Source organism: Erithacus rubecula (genome assembly GCF_903797595.1).
Source record: "Erithacus rubecula genome assembly, contig: scaffold_192_arrow_ctg1, whole genome shotgun sequence".
NCBI lineage: Eukaryota > Metazoa > Chordata > Aves > Passeriformes > Muscicapidae > Erithacus > Erithacus rubecula.
In genome coordinates, this window is record NW_027636121.1 from 109,057 (window position 1) to 131,246 (window position 22,190).

At 59.8% G+C, this 22,190-nt stretch overlaps 2 protein-coding genes across 2 annotated transcripts in view; both read right to left on the reverse strand.

Annotated features, from left to right (window-relative positions):
- LOC306815699 (Fc receptor-like protein 2) overlaps positions 1 to 22,190 on the reverse strand; it is a 122,953-nt gene that overhangs the window by 44,406 nt on the left and 56,357 nt on the right. The window contains exons 3-9 of the mRNA XM_079332259.1: positions 17,836 to 18,066; positions 3,232 to 3,486; positions 2,854 to 3,132; positions 2,130 to 2,399; positions 1,726 to 2,040; positions 1,561 to 1,647; positions 1,157 to 1,178 (exon numbers count right to left, since the gene is read on the reverse strand). Of these exons, the coding sequence (XP_079188385.1) occupies positions 1,157 to 1,178; positions 1,561 to 1,647; positions 1,726 to 2,040; positions 2,130 to 2,399; positions 2,854 to 3,132; positions 3,232 to 3,486; positions 17,836 to 18,066 (1,459 nt within the window). The remainder of the gene's footprint in view (positions 1 to 1,156; positions 1,179 to 1,560; positions 1,648 to 1,725; positions 2,041 to 2,129; positions 2,400 to 2,853; positions 3,133 to 3,231; positions 3,487 to 17,835; positions 18,067 to 22,190) is intronic.
- LOC306815705 (Fc receptor-like protein 2) lies at positions 14,871 to 16,925 on the reverse strand (the record flags this gene model as incomplete). The annotated part of the gene is made up of 6 exons (XM_079332265.1): positions 16,214 to 16,925; positions 15,809 to 16,123; positions 15,644 to 15,727; positions 15,237 to 15,258; positions 15,067 to 15,146; positions 14,871 to 14,980 (listed from the first exon to the last, which is right to left on the reverse strand). Exons 1-6 carry the CDS (start codon positions 16,458 to 16,460, stop codon positions 14,871 to 14,873), a joined length of 858 nt encoding a protein of 285 aa, XP_079188391.1. The 5' UTR covers positions 16,461 to 16,925.

Below are 22,190 nucleotides of genomic sequence, written 5' to 3' on the forward strand. Positions count from 1 at the left end.
TATTTTGGGGCTCAGATGCCTCCGGCTCTGCCCACAAGAAGGTTTCTTGGATGCCAGGAAAGTTTTCTGGAGTTTCTCACCATGGCCACTGCCCAGGGATGGGCATTGGCCAGCCCTGCTCAGGCCAGCCCCAGGTGGCAGCCAGGACCTGAGGCTCCCCCCAATACTTGGCTTTGATTCTTGCAGCTTTCAAGCTGCTGCAAAGGTGAGAATGCTTTCTGTGGCCAAAAAAGGCCTGGTTATGGTTTGCTCAGCCCTGCAAGAAGCACAAAAGCCAGTGTGAGCCCAAGCAGTGGCTCTGTGAGAGCCTTTGATGGTTTTCACAGCAGGGCTGGCTGGAACCCCCCCCTGCAGGGGCAGCTGTGAGGGAACCAGTCTGGAAATGCAGCAATTGATCATTTGGTGCCTGTCCCCAAGGAACTGAGAGAGCCCCAGAACTGCTGTAAACCCCACAAGGATCTGCTCAACAATCTGAACTGGACACTCCTAGGGCTAAGCGGAGTAGGCAGAGCTGAACACACAGAAACTATTTCTCCCGGGTTAATCCAAAAGCTGTGTTTTATGTCCAAGAAGAGGCAGAAGGATCCTGTGCCCCCTGGCAATGGGGGAGGAATGGGTAGCCCCTGGAGGAACTGGGAGCACTGGAATGGGAAGCTCTGGGCAGCCCCACATGGGGACTCTTCATTCCTGGCCACCTCCTGGGCAGAGTGGGCAGCCATGGGAAGCGAGGGGGAGGGAACACATGGGGCAGGGATCTCTAGTTCCCCCAGTGCCAGCCATGCCCCGAGTGTCACAGCACATTTCCGTAGATGTCCCCGCATTCGCGTGGTCGCCCATGGGTTGCTGGCAGCTCTGCGTAGGTCACCTGGGGATCCTGGAGTGTGGTGGCACGGGGGTACACTGCGAGAGACACTGACTGTGGCATCTGGGCAGGGGGACACTCATAGATGACGTGTCCCTCTGCGTGTGTCCCAGCCCAGACTCATCCCCCGTCTGCTTGGTGCTCACGACGTGGATGTACAGCACCTCCCCGTCCTCTGGGGGGGCCGGGGGCTCTGGGAGGGCCCTGAGGGAATAAAGGGGATGTGTGAGAGAGAATGGTAGGGCTTGGGGTTTGGGATCAAAGGCCATAGTGTGGTTTGAGCCCCCCACTCACCTTTCCTGCTGCTTCCTGGCAGCTGCAATGGAAAGAGGGGAGGGGTAACTATGGAGTCCCCAGGGCCCTGACCCCTCTCAGGAATCCTCAAACCCCACTGCACCCTCAGTTTCTCCAGGACCCGTGAGCATCCCTGGTGCCTCACAGAACCCCTGAATGACCCCAGTGCTTTGTGCCCACAGAATCTCAAGTCTGGTAGAAAGACTCAACCTCCAAATCCTACCCAGGAGCACTGCAAGAACTGACAAAATCCCTGTAACGCCTTCCAACACCCCACAAACCCTTTAGTACCCTGGGAAAGACTCTGAGTGCTTAAGTCACAGGCTGTGGGTGCCACCCCATCACCCTGACATTTCCCTGGCCCCCAGCTCCCCAGGGCCCCCAATGTCCCCATTGTCACTCACCCATGTTGTTCCACTGGTGCCAGCCCACAGCTCCACCCACGAGCAGGAGCAGGAAGAGGAGGGACCCACCAAGGCCTGCGGCCACTGCTGGAGACAGAAGGGACACATAAGGGTCACCTGTCACTGCAGGGCTCCTGCAATCCCAATGACCCCGTGTGACCCCACCTGTGTTCCAGTGGTGTCCAGTGGTTCCCTGTGGTGTCACCTCCAGGGCCAGCTCTGGGCTGAGTGCCCGGAACACGCGGTGCCCGTCCTGTCCCAGCTGGTTGGTGGCCACGCACTGGTAGGTGCCCGAATGTCCCACATCGATGGCCCCAAGTTCCAGGAGGGGACCCCAGGCCACCTCATGTCTGTTGTGCAGCCAGGTGAAGGTGACAGGGGCTGAGCAAACCTGTACCGAGCAGCGCAGTGTCACGGGGTCACCTGGGCACACCTGGAGTGCCGGGGGAACAGGGGTGATGGTGGCATTGGCCACGGGCACTGCGGGGACACAGAGAGGGCTGGCACCAGGTGAGGCAGGGATGGGAATTCTGTGGGTGGTGTCACCTCTGTCTAGGCGCCCCACTCACCCAGGACAGAGACCTTCAGGGGGTCACTCTCAGCCACGTTGTCCCCGTCACTGACCCGACACTGGTAGTGGCCGCTGTCATTTTCCCCAACATGCCACAGCTCCAGGTCGGGTCCTGTGCTGAGAGGTGACCCCGAGCCTCCCCGGTGCCAGGAGAAGGACAGGGGACCTGTCCCCATGGCCACCGTGCAGCTCAGCACCAGGCGATCCCCAAGTGCCACCTGTCCCCCCGGGGGCTGCACAGACCTGGACACCCCTGAGGGTGGGACCCCTGCAGGGGGACACAGGAGGGGTTGGGGACATGGGACAAGTGGTTAACAGTGGGGAGGAGTGAGGGACTCAGGGAGGGGGAGAATCAGAGAGGGGATGGGGGGATCTCAGTGAGGTAGAAAGGGGTGAAGTGGGGCCAACGATAGGAAAGGGAAGGAAGGAACCTCAGGGAAAGATAGGACATTCAGAGAGGGGGCACAAGGAGAGGGTTGAAGGGAAGCACGGGAATGATTTTAGGGACCCAGACACGGATGACAGGGCCATGGACAATCGAGGGACATCAGAGAGGGAGAAGGACACCCAGGAAGAACTGTAGAGACCTGGTGGAGGATGCAGGAACCAGCGAGCATGATGTGGGGGCCCAGAGAGAGAGCTGGAATTGCAGAGCAACACGCAGCAAGGATGGGAGAGCTTTGGGGGCTGTGGGGGCTCCCCGTGCCCATCCCCGCACTCACTGCGCACCGTGACGCCAAGCCGGGCGCTGCTCTTCCGCACGGCCCCCTCCTCGGAGTGCACCTCGCAGCTGTAATTCCCCGAGTGGGAGACCCCCACGGCGGGCACCAGGAGCTGCGGAGACACCTGCGGGCCCCCCACCAACTGCCCATCCTGGTAGAAGCGGTAAAGGAAGGCGGCTGGGGGCGGCAGGGGGCTGGGGGTGCTGAGGCAGCTGAGATTGAGGGGGGACCCCTCAGGGAGCTCAGGGGGACCCTCCAGCACTGGCACCGTGAAGAGCTCTGGGAATGAGATGGGGGTGAGGACTGTGACTCTGAGTCCACTGAGAAGTGGCTTTGGGGGTGTCAGGATATTGGGGTTCCAGCCGTGGGGGTGCTCACCGTGCACTGTCACTGTCACCGGTGCTGACACTTTTGCTCCTGTTTGCACCAAGCCCCCGCAGCGGTAGCGGCCACTGTGGGACAGGTCCGGGTGCCACAGGGACAGCTCTGTGTCACTGAGGGACCCCCCCAGCTCCTTGTCGTCCTTGTAAAATAGCACCCTGGTGACAGGACTGTCCGGCCAGCCCCGGCAGCGCAGTGTCACCGTGTCCCCCTCCAGCAGTGCCCATGCTGGCACCTGCAGCACAAGCCAGTCTGCGGGACAGGAGGGTCCCGTCACACTGAGGAGCCCGAGACGTCCAAAGTGGGTGCCCATGGCACTGGGGACATCTGGGTCCAGTGTCCACTGCACGGGTGGGTCCCAGGGCCACCAGGAGCAGCCCTGTGACACAGATGTCTCTGCGTGCAAGGGACAGGCTCTCGGCACAAGAGGGATGTGCGTCCATTCATGGAGTGGAGCCCACCCAGACCTATCAGGGAGCCACCCTGAGCATTTCAGATCCCCCCTCACCGTTTGACACCATCACGGGGGGACTGAGTCCACTGCCAGGTCTTTGACACTGGTAGCTGCCACTCTCAGTGACAGTGAAACTGTCGTGTCCCTCCTGCCCCCAGCGCTGCCCGTCCTTGTACCAGGTGGTGGCACCGGCTGTCCCCGAGCCCTGGCAGGTCAGTGTCCCCCGGTCCCACAGCACCAGTGGCGTCCATGGGGGCTCCACCAGGAGCTGGGTGCTCTGGGCACCTGTAGGTGACAGGGGACACCAGCCTGCCAGGGCCACAATAGGGCTGGGGACAGCAGGGCTGGGACATGGTATTCTCCAAGGACTCACCAGTGAGGCCGAGGATCTGGGCTGGAAGGGAGAAGGGACAGGGCTGGGTGCGGTGGCCCTGCAGGGACAGAAGTATCTGGGGGACCTGGGGTGCTGTCTGTCCTGGAACTGTCCCCATGGGAACAGTGGTGTGGCACAGGGGTTTTGAGGACAGAAACACTTCAGTCACCCTGGGCTGAGGCAGGACATGGGGACATTGTTGACACCCCATGTCTGCACAGGTCACCTCCCCCAGCCCTACAGCACCTGTCCCCACAGCCTCATTCCCATGGCCCTGTGCCTGTGATCCCATTCCCATGGCACCTCTCAACTTGCCCTTTTCACCTATCTACATGGGATGTGGCCCTTGTCCCTGCCCCTGCATCCCTTTCTCCCTGTCCCTGTCCCTACAGCCACCCCAAACCCAAGGTTCCTTTGGCCACATCCTTGTCCCCACACCCCAATCCCCCGTTCCCAACCCCACATCCCAGTTCCCCTGTTCCTGTTCCCACAGCCACCCCACGACTCTGGTCATACTGGGGTCCATGCCCATGCCCTGGCTTTGCTGGCCTTGGAGACCTCAGGCGACCCCACAGCCCCCCTGTGCCCCCTCCCCACCGCTCTCTGCCTCACCAGGGCCCATCCCCAGGGCGTCAGGCCCGTGCCTGGGGCACTCACCCCACAGGAGCAGTGCCACCTTCCCGGCCATCCTGGTGTGTCCGGCCATGGGAGCTGGCTGTCACTCGCTGCTGGGGCCACCTGTCCCCTGGCTGGCGGCTCTTGGGATGAAGGGACAGGAAGCGAGGTCACTTCTCATCCTCATGTGTAGGTGGCCCTTGGTGGGGGCAGGGTGGGGACAGGATGGGGGCAGGGTGGGGACTTTGTGAGACATGGGAGTGATGGTGGGACATGGTGGGGACAGAGTTTTGCCAGAATTTTAAGGCAGAGGTGCTGCAGGGAGCCAAGGATGGGTGTCATGACATGGGGGTCAGGGGGAAAAAGGGACCCTCAGGAATGGGAGTTGTGGGGGAACAAGCAGCCATTGGCATGGGATCAAGGCAATGGTGGTGCTGGAAAATGGAGAGCTGGGATTAGGGTCCAAGAGAGGGGAGGAGAGACCAAGAGAACAGGGGTATCATGGTTTGGTTCCCAGGGGATTGCAGGGAGGATTAGTGGCTGGGTGGCACAGGGGTCACAGCTCCTTCACAGGGTGTCTCAGATTTTGGGCTGACTCAGAGCCCAGCACTGCCCTCACAGGGTGATCATGGCCAGGGGAACACCCCAGGCTTGTCCAGGGAGGTTCTGGCTCTCTGCCCCACACACCCCTGAGCTTTTTCCCGTCTCCCCATTTCCTGGCTCAGCCATCCCAGGGAGAACCTGAGCAGGTAACAGGTGTGGGATCCCAGGAGTGGGAGAAGGGGGCTGGGGGATGCAGGCAGTGGTTGGGGGGCTGTGGGGGATGAGGGTTATCTGTCTGTGCCCCCCCAAGCTTTTCACTTTCACTTTCCTGCAGCAGAAGGAAGAGGCTGTTTGTGCTGAGGCCAGGATGTGTATTCTGTCCTGGGGACCATATCCAGAGGGGTCCTGCCCTGAGGGAAAAGGACTCCTCTGGGCTGGTGACACCTGGGTCTTGTTCCTTGGTCTTGTCCCAGGGGGCTCCTCGTTCTGGAGGTGCCATGTCCTTGGGTATTCCTGTCCCAGAGGTGGCACATCCTGGGTACCTCTGTCCTGGGGCTCTCTGAGCATTTCTGCTGTCCCCAGTAGGGCCCTGGCACCACTGAGGTGCCCAAACTTAAGGTGACACCTGTGATGACTTTGCCGTGATGATGGGAATTCCCAGGTACATTTGGTTCCACAGCAATCTCTGGAAATGCCTCAGGCTCTGATTCTCTGGTGAATGCATTGCACCCTGCCCTGAATTCCCCTGCCTGGGCACTCCTTGCTCCTGCTGGGACACCCCTGTGCCCTAGGGCCATGTGTCCAGCCCCTGCTCCATATTTCCACATGTTTTTCTCTCTTTTCTGGTTTCCACATCCAGAACCCAAACATTCTTTCTGGACGATTCCTGAGGGCTGCATGTTTTGTTGAAGGACGAGGGTCCTGTTCAGGTGGTTGAGCAGATCCTTTGGGATTTGCAGCAGTTCTGGGTCTCTCTCAGTGCCTTGGGGACAGACACCAAATGATCAATTGCTGCATTTCCGGACTGGTTCCCTCACAGCTGCCCCTGCAGAGGGGGTTTCCATCCAGTCCTGCTCTGAAAACCATCAAAGGCCCTCACAGAGGCACTGCTTGGGCTCACACTGGCTTTTGTGCTTCTTGCAGGGCTGAGCAAACCACAGGCAGGCCTGTTTTGGCCACAGAATGAATTCTCACCTTTGCAGCAGCTTGAAAGCTGCAGGAATCAAAGCCAAGGTCCTGGCTGCCACCTAGGGCTGGCCAGAGCCTGGGACAGGGGTGTCCAGAATGTGCCCTACCCTGGACAGGGAATTCCTCAGGGAATATGTCCAGGGACCCTGCCCAGAACCGCCATCCCCCAGGACAGGATCTCCCCCACTGGGATGTGTCATCACTGGGACAAAATCCACCCAGAACGTGTCACCCCCAGAACAGGATCCCCTCAGGCAGGACTCCCTGGATGTGTCCCCAGGGCAGAACTCACCCCGTGTTACTCTTAGCACAAACAACCTCTTCCTTCTGCTACAGAGAGAAAGTGAAAGTGTTGGGGGGGCACAGCCTGACACCCCCATCCCCCACAGCCTCCCCACCCCTCCCTGCAGAACCCCTACCCCTTTTTCTCCCTCCTTGGGGTCCCCTCAGCCCATTCACTGCCCAGGTGCTTCCCAGGATTTCTGAGCCAGGAATTGGGAGTGAGTGAGCATGGCACAAAAGTGAGAAAAATGAGGAAAACAGTGAAGTAGAGAGAGGAGAAAGTCAAGGGCAGGGGACGGCACAGAAGCGAAAATACCGAGGACACCATGTGATGCCTGCCCAGGAAATTAGCACCCCAGTGTTGGGCCCTTGGTCACCCCAAAATCTGGGGCACTAAGGGAAGGAGCTGTGACCCGGGCCTGCCCAGCCACTACCCATCCATGGTACCCGCATTCCCCTGGGAATCCAACTATAGGTACCCCATTCTTTATGTTCCCCCTTCCTGGGACCCCAATCCCAGCACATCCATTCCCCAGGATCTCCATTTCCAAGACCCTCATCCTGGTAGTTTCAGCCATTGTGACCCCCATTCCCTAGGAACCATGATTTCCCCAGGACCCCCATTCCCCTGGCACCCCCATTCCTGGGATACATCCCATGATCACAAATCCCTGAATGCCATGTTGTTCTGGGACTTTCTTCACTGAGTTTTAATCAACCGAACCCTGGTGACCCCCATTCCCATGGGACCCCATCCCTGGCACCCCAGGGCCCTGGAACACCCATCCCTGGCTCCCTGCAACAACTCAGCCTCCAAATTCCGGCAACATCCTGTCCCACCATCACCCCATGTCCCACAATGTCCCTGCCCTGCCCCCATCCTGTCTACACCCTGCCCCCACCAAGGACCACCTACACATGAGGACAAGATGTGACCTCGCTTCCTGTCCCTTCATCCCAAGAGCCGCCAGCCAGGGGACAGGTGGTCCCAGCAGTGAGTGACAGCCAGTGCCCATGGCCGGGGACACCGGGATGGTCGGGAAGGTGGCACTGCTCCTGTGGGGTGAGTGCCCTGGGCATGGGCCTGACGCCCTGGGGATGGGCCCTGGTGAGGCAGAGAGTGGTGGGGAGGGGGCACAGGGGGGCTGTGGGGTCCCCTGTGATTTCTAAGGTCAACAGAGGTAGTGGGGGACAGAGGCAGGGGCCTCTCAGTCTGACCAGGGTTTTGGAGCTGCTCTCAGGACAGGACCAGGGGAGCTGGGATGTGGGAGAAAGATGTGGAGAAAGGGATGGTGGACAGCAATTCGGTGACGGGGATGTGGGATTTGGCTGCATGGAGCTGGGGCAGATCTGGGGACAGGGACAAGGAAAGAAGCACCATGGGGATGTGGCTGTGGGGCTGGCAGGGGGTGACCTGTGACATCACAGGGTGGCTGTTGTGTCCCCATCCCTAAGGCCGCCGTGTCGCGTGGAAATGCAAAATAGAGCTGTCCCCTGGGAGCCTCTCCAGACTTGCTGAGGACCATCCCTGAGCACTTTCCCACAAGTAGTGGTGTCCCAAAGGGGACATTTAGGGGACAGATAACACACCCCGCTCCCAGTGCACTGTCCCCATGGTGCCGCCCCCATCCAGCCCTATCCCTTCTCCCTTCCAGCCCAGACCCTCGGCCTTGCTGGTCAGACCTCGGGGAATGCCATGTGCCTGTCCCTCTGTCCCCAGTCCCTTGGTAGCCCTGGCAGGCTGGTGTCACCTGTCACCCGCAGGTGCCCAGAGCACCCAGCTCATGGTGGAGCCCCTCTGGACGCCGGCGGTGCTGTGGGACCGGGTGACACTGACCTGCCAGGGCTCGGGGACTGCTGGTGCCACCACCTGGTACAAGAACGGGTGGCGCTTGGGATTGGAGGGGCTCAACCACGTCACTGTCACCGAGAGTGGCACCTACTGGTGTTACAGACCCAGCAGTGGGCTCAGCCCCACCGTGCACATTGTAAATGGTGAGAGGTCTTTGTGCCCCAACCCTGGCACCTGTAGGGTTCCTCGAGAGCCCTGGGTGAGCTCAGCTTTATGGATCACACCTCTCGTGTGACCAGATCCTGTACCCTGCACACAGGGACATCCCAGAGCATCAGTGGAGCATCCCCTGTACCAGTGCATCCCAGTGTGACGACATCACCCTGCTGCAATGGGGGACCCCTGGTTCCTTCTGTTGCCATCGAGACCCTCCTGTCCCACAGCCTCTCCAGTGCTGCAGGAGCCGGCGGGGGCGCTGCTGGAGGGGGACACGGTGACACTGCACTGCCGGCTCAGGGAGAAGGAGTCGGTCTCTATAGTGCGCTTCAAACACGATGAGGGGCAGACGCAGTAGTGGCACGGCCGTGGGACTGAGCTGTCCCTGTCCCCCCTGCAGCTGTGGCACAGTGGCCGCTACCGCTGCGAGGTCCAGAGGAACTCCTGGACGTGACTGTGGGATGAGTCAGCGCCGGTGACAGTGCACTGTGAGCACCCACACACCTCACATCTCAGTACCCCACAGCCCCCTCACAGTGGACTCCAAGTCATGTCCTCCCCATCTCCTTCCCAGAGCTCTTCACGGTGCCGGTGCTGGAAGGGTCCCCCCGAGCTCACCAAGGGGTCCCCCCTCAATCTCAGCTGCCTCAGCACCCCCAGCCCCCTGCGGCCCCCAGCCCCCCTCCTGTACCGCTTCTACCGGGACGGGCAGTTGGTGGGGGGCCCGCAGGGGTCCCCGCAGCTCCTGGTGCCCGCCGTGGGGGTCTCCCACTTGGGGAATTACAGCTGTGAGGTGCACTCCGAGGGGGTGCTGTGTGGAAGAGCAGCGCCCAGCTTGGCGTCATGGTGCGCAGTGAGTGCGGGGATGGGCACGGGGAGCCCCCACAGCCCCCCCAGATCCCCTCACATCTCTCTGGGTGCACCTCCCTCTCTCTGAGGTCCCTGCGTTGTCCACGGTTGCACCATCTCTGTCTGGGTCTCAAAGATGTTCCTTTCAACCCTCTCCATGTGTCCCCTCGCTGAATCTCCCATCCTTCCCAGGGGTCCTTTCAGCACTTTCCAGGCTTCCTCGCGGTCACTATTCCTCACCCCTCTCTGATCCTCCCCCTCCCTGAATCCCTCACTGCTCCCTGATGTCCCCGACTCCTCCCATGTCCCCACTATTTCCTGTGCCCTACTGCATGGGTCCCACTCTCAGAGGTGTCCTTGTCAGTGCAGTTCCCCGGGGCACAGGAGGCACTGGGGGACACCATGTGCTGAGCTGCACGGTGACCAAGCGGACAGGTCCCCTGTCCTACTGCTGAATCCTAGAGAGGGCTTGGGGGAGCCACTGGGCACGGGCCCCCTCCTGGAGCTGCAGTGCGTTGGAGACAATGAGAGCAGCCACTATGACTGCCTGACCAGAACCCAGGACAGAGTGGCCATGAGCCCCACACTGAAGGTCACTGTCCTTGGTGAGCCCAGCCGATGGACTAGGGGTGACCCCACTCACAGCATCCCCAATTCCAAACATTCCCATTCCATCTCACCTCCCCACACCATCTGCAGCCCAGCCCAGCTCACAGCCCCCATCACTGGGTGTCACAGACCAGGGCAACTGGGACTGTCTGGCTCCAGGTGTCCCCACCCAGGACATCCAATCCAGGAATCCCTCCCCAGCTGTTACATCTACCACTCCACATCAGGTGGCATTCACCCTGCTGAGTGTTATCCTCCCAGGGGACTGAGACCCTTGGCACTGGGGTGATGCCCCCGTTGATGTGCCTCATGGCACCCATCACATCCCACCCACATCATTCCACCTGCCACACCAACAGGTGACGGCCGTCCCTACCCTTGGACACAGCATCCCTCATCCCACACTCACCGCACCCTCACCCCATTCTCATCCCCCATCCCTCATCCATCACATGACCTCTTCCCACACCACAGGATGACCCTCAGCACCGTGGTGTCACTGTCCTATATGAAGGAGCTCATCCTCCCACAGTGGGTGCCAGCCGTTCCCCCCGGCCTCAGCCCTGTCTGTGTCCCCACAGTACCTGTGGCAAATGCCACCATCACGCCTGGTCCCCCAGCACTCCAGGTGTGCCCAGGTGACCCCGTGACCCTGTCCTGCTCAGTGCAGGTGGGCTCAGCCCCTGTCACCATCACCTGGCTGCACAACGAGCATGAGGTGGCCTGGGGTTCCCTCCTGGAACTTGGGGCCATCGATGTGGGACATTCGGGCACCTACCAGTGCGTGGCCACCAACCAGCTGGGACAGGACGGGCACCGTGTGTTCCGGGCACTCAGCCCAGAGTTGGCCCTGGAGGTGACACCACAGGGAACCACTGGACACCACTGGAACACAGGTGGGGTCACACGGGGTCATTGGGATTGCAGGAGCCCTGCAGTGACAGGTGACCCTGATGTGTCCCTTCTGTCTCCAGCAATGGCCACAGGACTTGGTGGGTCCCTGCTCTTCCTCATCCTGCTTGTGGGTGGAGCTGTGGGCTGGCACAGGTGGAACAACATGGGTGGGTGACAATGGAGCAATGAGGTCTAGGAGGAGCTGGGGGGCCACCAAAATGTGGGGGTGATGGGGCAGCACCTACAGTGTCTGACTTGGGCTATGCTGAACTGTCAGGACTTTTGCTCAGGGTCCTGAAGAATTTGGGTTGTTATTAGAGGTCCTTGCAGGCATTTTTGAGGGTTCTTTCAGATATCTGTGAGGAATTTGGAGGGTCCCCCTCCCTTTCAGGCTTGAGGTTCTGGTGGATCAGGGGGGCCAAAGCACTGGTGTGTTCAGGGGTTCAGAAGGACCCCAGGGATGCTCAGGGGTCCTGGAGGAAATTGAGGAGGCAGTGATATTTGAGGATTCCTGAGAGGGGTCAGGGCCCAAGGGACCCCAAAGTTACCCCTCCCCTCTTTCCTTTGCAGCTGCCAGGAAGCAGCAGGAAAGGTGAGTGGGGGGCTCAAACCACACTCTGACCTTTGACCCCCACCCCCAAGCCCTCCCATTCCCTCCCACACATCCCCTTTATTCCCTCACGGCCCCCCCAGAGCCCCTGGCCCCTCCAGAGGAGAGGGAGTTGCTGTACACCCATGTCGTGAGCACCAAGCAGACGGGGGGTGAGTTCGGGCTGGGACACACGCAGAGGGACACGTCACCCATGAGTGTCCCCCTGCCCAGATGCCACAGCCAGTGTCTCTCGCAGTGTCCCCCCATGCCACCACACTCCAGGATCCCCAGGTGACCTACGCAGAGCTGCCAGCAACCCATGGGCGACTGCGGAAATGCGGGGACATCTACGGGAATGTGCTGTGACACTCGGGACATGGCTGGGCACTGGGAAACTGAGCATCCCACTCGTGAGCAGCCACCTACTTGTGTCCCCCCACTGCTCCCATTGGTGCCCAACATTCACGGGTTAATGGGCACAGTGGGGGTGTCACATGTGAGGCTGCACAGGGCACCCAGAGCTTCCCATTCCCCCTGAAATTCCAAAGGCTTCCCCAACCCCCTCCCACTACCACCAGTGGCTCCCCATTCCACATCCAAGTGCTCCCAGAACCCTCAGACACTTCCTCATTCCCTCCCTACTCTGCTCCCAGTACCCCCAAGGCCTGTCTATTTCCCCTCCCAGTGCCTCTCCATTACTCCCAGTACATCCAGATGTTTCCCATTCTCTCTCCCAGTGTCCCTGTACTCCCAGTGCCTCTGCAATGCCCCTCTCAGCACTCCCAGTACACCCACAGCTCCTCATCTCTCCTCCCAGTGCTCGGCAAACACAGGACTCGTTGCTCTCCTAGTTGCACCAAAATGCTGCTTTTTGGTTCAGCTGGCAGAGATGGTGTTTCTTTGTTCAGCTCTCAGGTTTTAGGAATGGGATTCTCCAGTTTTGGGCTCCCACTAAAACCTGTGCACTGGATTCCCTTCTGTCCTGTGTCAAACCCCTCCTGTGCCTTGTTCCCCACACGATAATGTCACAAAGCCCCTGGGGATATTCCTCAGCCTCCCACTTTTCCAGGGCAGTGGGGATCAAGCCATGGCTCAGGGTGGGATGCTAGGGAAAGGAGAAGTTGGATGTCTCATAATATTTCGGAACTCCTGTGTGGGGCAGGGTAGGTCAGGCCTTGCTTTTGATGACACAAGGTCCCATGTGTCAGTCAGTCTGTCAGCCATGGCACACTGGGGCCAATGGGGCACTCTGCCAAAACGAGCTCCTGCGTGGCCAAGTAACTAGGAGTCCCACCTTGGGAGTGGCCTATGGTGGCCAAAAAGCTTAAAAGGTAGAGCATGAGGTGGCCAAGTGTCTTATTCTGTCTTGTATTGGAGTGTCTGCCTCATCCATGCTGGAACCCAAGAGTGGGAAACTGTCTTCGTTTTGAAGTGAAACATCTGCCAAGGAAAGCAGGAACCTTCCTGGAATGGAAAGAGGAGTGGTCCCACCAAATTGATATAAATGTGAAAATTATGTGGATTCCCAGGAAAAAATGTTAGAAAAAGAATAATAGTTCATTGCTAGGAAATTTATAGAGCACAATTCAACAAACAGCAAGACAAGAACAGAAATTTCAACTCAGATCTGTTAGTTAATCTTTGGTGCAATTATGGCCACAGCCAGCAGGGGGCGCTGCAGGGAGCACTCCCGCCCAGCAGGGGGCGCTGCAGGGAGCACTCCCGCCCAGCAGGGGGCGCCCCGGTGCCAGCTCCAACCCCTCAGGGGCCATGGCGGCCTCGGGTGGGAGGGACGAGCCCAAATCGCTCCTTTGGCAAACTCACGCTTTGCACCAATCGGTCCCGGCACCAGCACCGGCAGCACCCGGGAAGAAGAGACGAAGGCAGCAGCTTGGATCCTGGTGCCCGCTGGCAGCAGAGCAGTGTCCCGGCCCAGGCACACACCCTGCACAACACCCGCCACCGCTCTCCCTGATGGCAACGCAAGGAAGGCACCATCCAACCCCAGGCAGGTCTCAGGCCCACAGCAGCACCTCTCGTGCCTTTCCACCACAATTCCTGAAAAGCCGCATCCTCTCACTGCCTTTTCCTCCTTCAGCCCTGGCACAGCAGCTCTGGGAATGTTGAATTCCCCTGGCATGTTGAGGAAGGCAGGTGCTCCTTGCTGACACTGCCAGGGCTCCTCAGGGGCTCCAGAGCACGTTTGGAGCCACTGCTCTTCCTGGGCCACTGCTGATCCTGACACAGCAGGCACAGGGGGAGGAGAAGGAGGTGGAGGATGGAAAGGGGGAGGATGAAGGGGAGGAGCAGGCCCTCGATGATCTGTTGTAATTAGGGTCAGGGCTCATGAAGGTCACCTGGGCTGCAAAACCACCCCTGTGCACAAAAGCACAGCTCTCCTGGCTCTCTGAGGGATTTTGCACTACTGTGGCTGAACTGGAAATATTTTGGGGCTCAGATGCCTCTAGCTCTGTCTACAAGAAGCTTCTTTGGATGCAAGGAAAGTTTTCTGGACCTTCTCACCATGGCCACTGCCCAGGGATGGGCATTGGCCAGCCCTGCTCAGGCCAGCCCCAGGGGCAGCCAGGACCTGAGGCTGTCCCGCCCCCTTGGCTTTGATTCTCACAGCTTTCAAGCTCCTGCAAGGGTGGGAATTCTTTCTGTGGCCAAAAAAGGCCTGGCTGTGGTTTGCTCAGCCCTGAAAAAAGCACAAAAGCCAGTGTGAACCCAAGCAGTGGCTCTGTGAGGCCCTTTGATGGTTTTCAGAGCAGGGCTGCCTGGAAAGCCCCCTGCAGGGGCAGCTGTGAGGGAACCAGTCCGGAAATGCCGCAATTGATCATTTGATGCCTGTCCCCAAGGCACTGAGATAGCCCCAGAACTGCTGCAAAGACAACAATCTGCTCAACAGCCTGACCAGGACTCTCCTAGGTCTAAGCTGAGCCTGCAGATCTAAACACACAGAACACTATTTCTCCTGGGTTAATTCAGATGCTGTGTTTTATGTCCAATAAGAGGCACAAACATCCTGTGCCCCAAGGCAATGGGGGAGGAATGGGTAGACCCTGGAGGAACTGGGAGCACTGGAATGGGAAGCTCTGGGCAACCCCATATGGGGACTTTTCATTCGTGGCCGCATCCTGGGCGGAGTGGGCAGCCACGGGAACCAAGGGGGAGGGAACACATGGGGCAGGGATCTCTAGTTCCCCCAGTGCCAGCCATGCCATAAGTGTCACAGCACATTCCCGTAGATGTCCCCGCATTCCTGTGGTCGCCCATGGGTTGCTGGCAGCTCTGCGTAGGTCACCTGGGGATCCTGGAGTGTGGTGACACGGGGGGACACTGTGAGAGACACTGACTGTGACATCTAGGCAGGGGGACACTCATAGATGACGTGTCCCTCTGCGTGTGTCCCAGCCCAGACTCACCCCCTGTCTGCTTAGTGCACATGACGTGGGTGTACAGCACCTCCCCCTCCTCTGGAAAGGCCAAGAGCTGTGGGGGTGCCCTGAGGGAATAAAGGGGATGTGTGGGAGGGAACAGGAGGTGTTGGGGGTTGGGGTCAAAGGCCAGAGTGTGATTTGAGCCCCCCACTCACCTTTCCTGCTGCTTCTTATCAGCTGCAAAGGAAAGAGGGGAGAGGTAACTGTGGGATCCCCAGGGCCCTGACCCCTCTCAGGAATCCTGAAACCCCACTGCACCCTCAATTTCCCCCAGGACCCCTGAGCATCCCTGGTGCCTCCCAGAACCCCTGAACCACCCCAGTGCTCTGTGCCCCCAGAATGTCAAGCCTGGTAGAATGGCTCAACCTCCAAATTCTAGCCAGGACCATTGTATGAACCCACAAAATCCCTGTAAGGCCTCCAACACCCCTACAAACCCTTTAGTATTTTGGGAAAGACTCTGAGTGCTTAAGCCACTGGCTGTGGGTGCCGCCCCATCAGTCCCACAATTCCATGGCCCCCATTGTCCCCAGGGCCCCCGATTGTCCCCATTGTCACCCACCCATGTTGTTCCATCGGTGCCAACCCACAGCTCCACCTACAAGCAGGACAAGGAAGAGGAGGGACCCGCCAAGGCCTGCGGCTACTGGTGGGGACAGAAGGGACACATCAGGGTCACCTGTCACTGCAGGGCTCCTGCAATCCCAATGACCCCGTGTGACCCCACCTGTGTTCCAGTGGTGTCCAGTGGTTCCCTGTGGTGTCACCTCCAGGGCCAGCTCTGGGCTGAGTGCCCGGAACACGCGGTGCCCGTCCTGTCCCAGCTGGTTGGTGGCCACGCACTGGTAGGTGCCCGAATGTCCCACATCGACGGCCCCAAGCTCCAGGAGGGAACCCCGGGCCAACTCGTGCCTGTTGTGCAGCCAGGTGAAGGTGACAGGGGCTGAGCCCACCTGCACCGAGCAGCGCAGGGTCACAGGGTCACCTGGGCACACCTGGAGTGCCGGGGGACTGGGAGTGATGGTGGCATTGGCCACGGGCACTGCAGGGACAGAGACAGGGCTGGCACCTGGTGAGGCGGGGATGGGAATGCTTTGGGTGGTGTCACCTTCAGTCTGGGGGCCCCACTCACCCAGGACAGTGACATTCAGGGGGACACTCTCAGCCACGTTGTCCCCATCGCTCACCCGACACTGGTAGTGGCCGCTGTCATTGTCCCCAAGGTTCCACAGCTCCAGGTCAGGTCCTCTGCTTAGAGGTGACCCCAAGCCTCCCCGGTGCCAGGAGAAGGACAGGGGACCTGTCCCCATGGCCACCGTGCAGCTCAGCACCAGGCGGTCCCCAACTGCCACCCGTGCCCCGGGGGGCTGCACGGACATGGACACCCCTGAGGGCGGAACCCCTGCAGGGGGACATAGGAGGGATTGGGGACATGGGAAGAGTGGGGAACAGCAGGGGGGAGTGAGAGACTCAGAGAGTGGGAGGATCAGAGAGGGGGTGGGGGGATCTCAGTGAGGTAGAAAGGGGTGAAGTGGGGTGGACGCTTGGAAAGGGAAGGAAGGAACCCCAGGGAAGGATGGGATATTCAGAGAGGGGACACAAGGTGAAAGTTGAAGGGATGCACAGGAAAGATTTTGGGGACCCAGACAGTGATGGAAGGGCCATGGACAATGGAGGGACATCAGAGAGGGAGAGGGACACCCAGGAAGAACTGTGGGGATCTGGTGGAGGATGCAGGAACCAGCAAGGATGATGTGGGGAACCAGAGAGAGAGCTGAGAAGGCAGGGCAGCACGCAGAGGGTTGAGCAGGAATGGGAGACCTGTGAGGGCTGTGGGGGCTCCCCGTGCCCATCCCTGCACTCACTGCGCACCGTGACGCCGAGCCGGGAGCTGCTCTTCCGCACGGTCCCCCCCTTGGAGCGCACCTCGCAGCTGTAATTCCCTGAGTGGGAGACCCCCACAGCGGGCACCAGGAGCTGCGGGGACCCCTGCGGGCCCCCCACCAACTGCCCATCTCGGTAGAACGGTACAGGAGGGGGGCTGGGGGCCGCAGGGGGCTGGGGGTGCTGAGGCAGCTGAGATTGAGGGGGGACCCCTCGGCAAGCTCGGGGGGACCCTCCAGCACCAAGACAGGCTTGAGCTCTGGGAAGAAGATGGGGGTGGGGACGGTGGTTCTGAGTACACTGATAAGTGGCTTTGGGATGTCAGGATATTGGGGTTCCAGTTGTGGGGGTGCTCACCGTGCACTGTCACTGTCACCGGTGCTGACGCTTTTGCTCCTGCTCGCACCAAGCCCCCACAGTGGTAGCTCCCGCTGTTGTGCATCTCCAGGGGCAACAGGGACAGCTCTGTGTTTTTGAGGGACCCCCTCAGCTCCTTGTCGTCCTTGTAAAATCGCACCCTGGTGACAGGATTGTCCTGCCATCCCCGGCAGCGCAGTGTCACCGTGTCCCCCTCCAGCAGCGCCCGTGCTGGCACCTGCAGCACCAGCCAGTCTGTGGGAGCAGAGAGTCGCGTCACACTGAGGAGCCCGAGACAGGTCCAGAGTGGGTGGCAACAGCACCGGGGATATCTGGGTGCAGTATCCACTGCATGGGAGGGTCCCAGAGACAGCAGGAGCACCCCCGTGACACAGCTGTCCCTGTGTGCAGGGGACAGGCTCTCAGCACACGAGGGATGTGCATCCATTCACCGAGTGAAACCCAACCAGACCTATCAGGGAGCCACCCTGAGCATTTCAGATCCCCACTCACCTTGTGATACCATCACGGGGGGGCTGAGCCCACTGCTGGGTCTTTCACACTGGTAGGTGCCACTCTCGGTGACAGTGAAGCTGTCGGGTCCCTCCTGCCACCAGCGCTGCTTGTCCTTGTACCAGGTGGTGGAACCGGCGGTCCCCGAGCCCTGGCAGGTCAGTGTCACCCGGTCCCACAGCACCGCCGGCGTCCAGGGGGGCTCCACCAGGAGCTGGGTGCTCTGGGCACCTGCGGGTGACAGGGGACACCAGCCTGTCAGGGCCACCACGGGGCTGGGGACAGCGGGGCAGGGACATGGCATCCCCCGAGGACTCACCAGCGAGGCTGAGGGTCTGGGCTGGAAGAGAGAAGGGACAGGGCTGGGTAGGGCTGGCACCATGGGGACAGCAGCACCTGGGGGACCTGGTGTGGTGTCTGTCCCCAAACTGTCCCCACAGGAGCACTGGTGTAGCATGGAGGTTTTGAAGACAGAAACACTGAAGTAACCCTGGGCTGAGGCAGGACACGGGGACATTGTGGACGCCCCATGTGTGCACAGGTCACCTCCCCCTGCCCTAAAGCACCTGTACCCGCAGCCACATCCCCATGGACCTGTGCCCGTGATCCTATTCCCATGGCACCTGTCACCATGCCCCATCTGCACAGAATGTGACCCTTGTACCTGCATCCCTGTCTCCCTGTCCCAAACAGCTGCCCCGACCCCAAGGTTCCTTTGGCCACATCCTTGTCTCCACACCCCGATCCCCTGTTTCCATCCTCACATCCCAGTTCCTCTGTTTCAGTCCCACGGCCACCCCATGACTCTGATCACACTGGAGTACATGCCCATGCCCTGGCTCTGCTGGCCTTGGGGACCTCAGCGGTCCCCACAGCCTCCCTGTGCCCCCTCCCCACCGCTCTCTGCCTCACCAGGGCCCATCCCCAGGGCGTCAGGCCCGTGCCCGGGGCACTCACCCCACAGGAGCAGCGTCACCTTCCCGGCCATCCCGGTGTCCCTGGCCATGGGCACTGGCTGTCACTCGCTGCTGGGGCCACCCGTCCCCTGGCTGGCGGCTCTTGGGATGAAGGGACAGGAAACGAGGTCACGTCTTGTCCTCACGTGTAGGTGGCTCTTGGTGGGGGCAGGGTGGGGACAGGATGGGGGCAGGGTAGGGATCTTGTGAGACGTGAGGGTGATGGTGGAATATGGTAGGGACAGAGTTTTGCCAGAATTTGGAGTCTGAGGTGTTGCAGGGAGCCAGGGATGGGTGTCCAGGGCATGGGGGTCAGGGGAAAAAAGGGACCCTCAGGAAGGGGTTTGTGGTGGAACTAACAGCCATTGGGATGGGATGAAGGCAATGGTGGTGCTGGGCAATGGGAGAGCTGGGACTGTTGTCCAAGAGAGGGGAGGAGAGATCAAAAGAACGGGGGTATCATGATTTGGTTCCCGGGGGAAACAGGGATGTGCAATGGCTGGGTGGGCACACAGGTCACAACTCCTTCACAGGGTGTCTCAGATTTTGGCTGACTCAGTGCCCAGCACAGCCCCCACAGGGTGTTCATGGCCAGGGGGGCACCCAGACTTGTCCTGAGAGGTTCTGCCTCTCTGCCCCACACACCCCTGGGCTTTTTCCTGGCTCACACATCCCAGGGAACACCTGAGCAGGTAAGAGATGGGCCATCCCAGAAAGGGGAAAAGGGGACTGGGGTGTGCAGGTAGTGGTTGGGGCGCTGTGGGGGATGAGGATCTCTGGCTGTGCTCCCCCAAGATTTTCACTTTCTCTTTCCTGCAGCAGAAGGAAGAGGCTGTTTGTACTGAGGCCAGGACGTGGATTCTGTTGTGGGGACACATCCAGAGGGGTTCTGCTCTGAGAGAAAAGGGCTCCTCTGGGCTGGTGACACCTGGGTCTTATCCCAGGGGCCTCCTCGTTCTGGAGGTGCCACATCCTTGGGGATTCCTGTCCCAGAGTTGGCACATCCTGGGCACCTCTGTCCTGGGGTTCCTGAGCTTTCTCACTGTCCCCAGTGTGACCCTGGCACCTCGGGAGTGCCCAAACTTAAGGTGATTCCTGTGTTGACCTTGCCCTATGATGGGAAATGCCAGGTACATTTGGTTCCACTGCAAACTGTGTAAATGCCCGTTTGTCCCTCAGGCTCTGATTCCCTGGTAAATCCACTGCACCCTGCCCTGAATTCCCCTGCCTGGGAACTCCCTGCTCCTGCTGGGACACCCCTGTGCCCCAGAGCCACGTGTGAAACCCCTGCTCCATATTTCCACATTTTTCCCTCTCTACTGGTGTCCACATTCAGAACCCAATCATTCTTTCTGGTAGGTTTCAGAGGGCTGCACTTTTTGTTCAAGGAGGAAGGTCCTGGTCAGGTTGTTGAGCAGATCCTTGTGGGATTTCCAGCAGTTCTGGGTCTCTCTCAGTGCCTTGGGGACAGGCACCAAATGATCAATTGCTGCATTTCCGGACTGGTTCCCTCACAGCTGCCCCTGCAGGGGGGGTTTCCAGCCAGCCCTGCTCTGAAAACCATCAAAGGGCCTCACAGAGCCACTGCTTGGGCTCACACTGGCTTTTGTGCTTCTTGCAGGGCTGAGCAAACCACAGCCAAGCCTTTTTTGGCCACAGAAAGAATTCTCACCTTTGCAGCAGCTCGAAAGCTGCGAGAATCAAAGCCAAGGGGGCAGGGGAGCCTCAGGTCCTGGCTGCCACCTGGGGCTGGCCAGAGCAGGGCTGGCCAATGCCCATCCCTGGGCACTGGGGCTGGGCCATGGCTGGGCCCACACTTGGATGGCCACTGGATTCAAGGAGCAGGAGTTTGGGAGCTCCTTGCAGCCTGGGGCTCCATTCCTCAGCTGCTCTTACCAGCTCAGATCCTGCAGGGGAGGAGCGAGATTGGGAAAATCAGGAACAGGATTTCTCTACAAATGAAATAAACCCAAAGTGTCCCCACACCTGAGGACAGAAACCTTGTGTGCGATTGATTTGAAGCAGCACAGGGAGGGGGAAGCCCCCCAAGAGCTTCACAAGTGTTTCATGGGGAGGGTCTCATCCATCTCCTGGTTGCCAGCACTGAGGCCCTGCAGGGGTTTTAAGTATGGGGCTGTGTTTTGGGTGTTTTTGAGTGTCTGTGTCTTCCCTGACTGACACCAGCCCATGTCTGTTACCCCCAGTCAGCCCTGCTGGGGATTTTCACCCACAGAATGATCTTGGTGGGCTGTGCAATGGGGCCGAGGTGCTGCACCTGTGAGGGTTCCCAAACGGGGATTGAGGCTCCCAGATGGGTGGGGCCAGCCAATGAGGGGGTGTAGAGTGGGTGGGTCACACCCTGAGTCGGGGCACCCCAGAGGTCACAGAGGTCACAGTGCCCCACTGAGGACAGAGGGGGTTGGCAGGGCCCCCCTGCCCGGGACAGGGGTCTCCAGGATGTGCCCTACCCTGGACAGGGACTTGCTCAGGGAATGTGTCCAGGGACCCTGACCAGAACCACCATCCCCCAGGACAGGATCTCCCCCACTGGGATGTGTCACCGCTGGGACAAAATCCAGAATGTGTCACCCCCAGGACAGGATCCCCTCAGGCAGGACCCCCTGGATGTGCCCCCAGGACAGAACCCATCCCGTGTGACTCAGCACAAACAGCCTATTCCTTCTGCTGCAGGAGAGAGAAAGTGAAACTATTGGGTGAGCACAGCCACACACCCCCATCCCGCACAGCCTCTCCACCCCTCCCTGGAGTCTCTCCACCCCCTTTTCTCCTTTCCTCGGGCTACCCCAACCAGTTTTTTCCAAGGTGCTCTCCAGGATTTTTGAGTCAGGAACTGGGAGCAAGGTGGCATGGCACAAAATTGTGAAAGGGGAAAAAAGAGGAATAGAGAGAGGAGAATGTCAATGGCAGGGGACAGCACAGAAGTGAAGATACCCAGGATCCCCATGTGATGCCTGCCCAGGAAATTAGCACCCCAATGTTGGGCCCTTGGTCACCACAAAATCTGAGGCACTAAGGGAAGGAGCTGTGACCCCTGGCCTGCCCAGACACTGCCATCCCTGGCACCCCCATTCCCCTGGAAACCCAACCATGGGGACTCCATTCTTTATGTTCCCCCTTCCCTGGGACCCCCATCCCAGCACTGCCATTCTCCAGGATCTCCATTCCCAAGGACCCCCATCTGGGTAGTTCCAGGCCTTGGGACCCCCATTCTCTGGGGGCCCATGATTTCCCCAGGACCCCCATTGCCCTGGCACCCCCATTCCTGGGATCCATCCCATGATCACAAATCCCTGGATGCCATGTTGTTCTGGGACCTTCTTCACTGAGTTTTAATCCACCTAACCCTTGTGACCCCCATTCCCATGGGACCCCATCCCT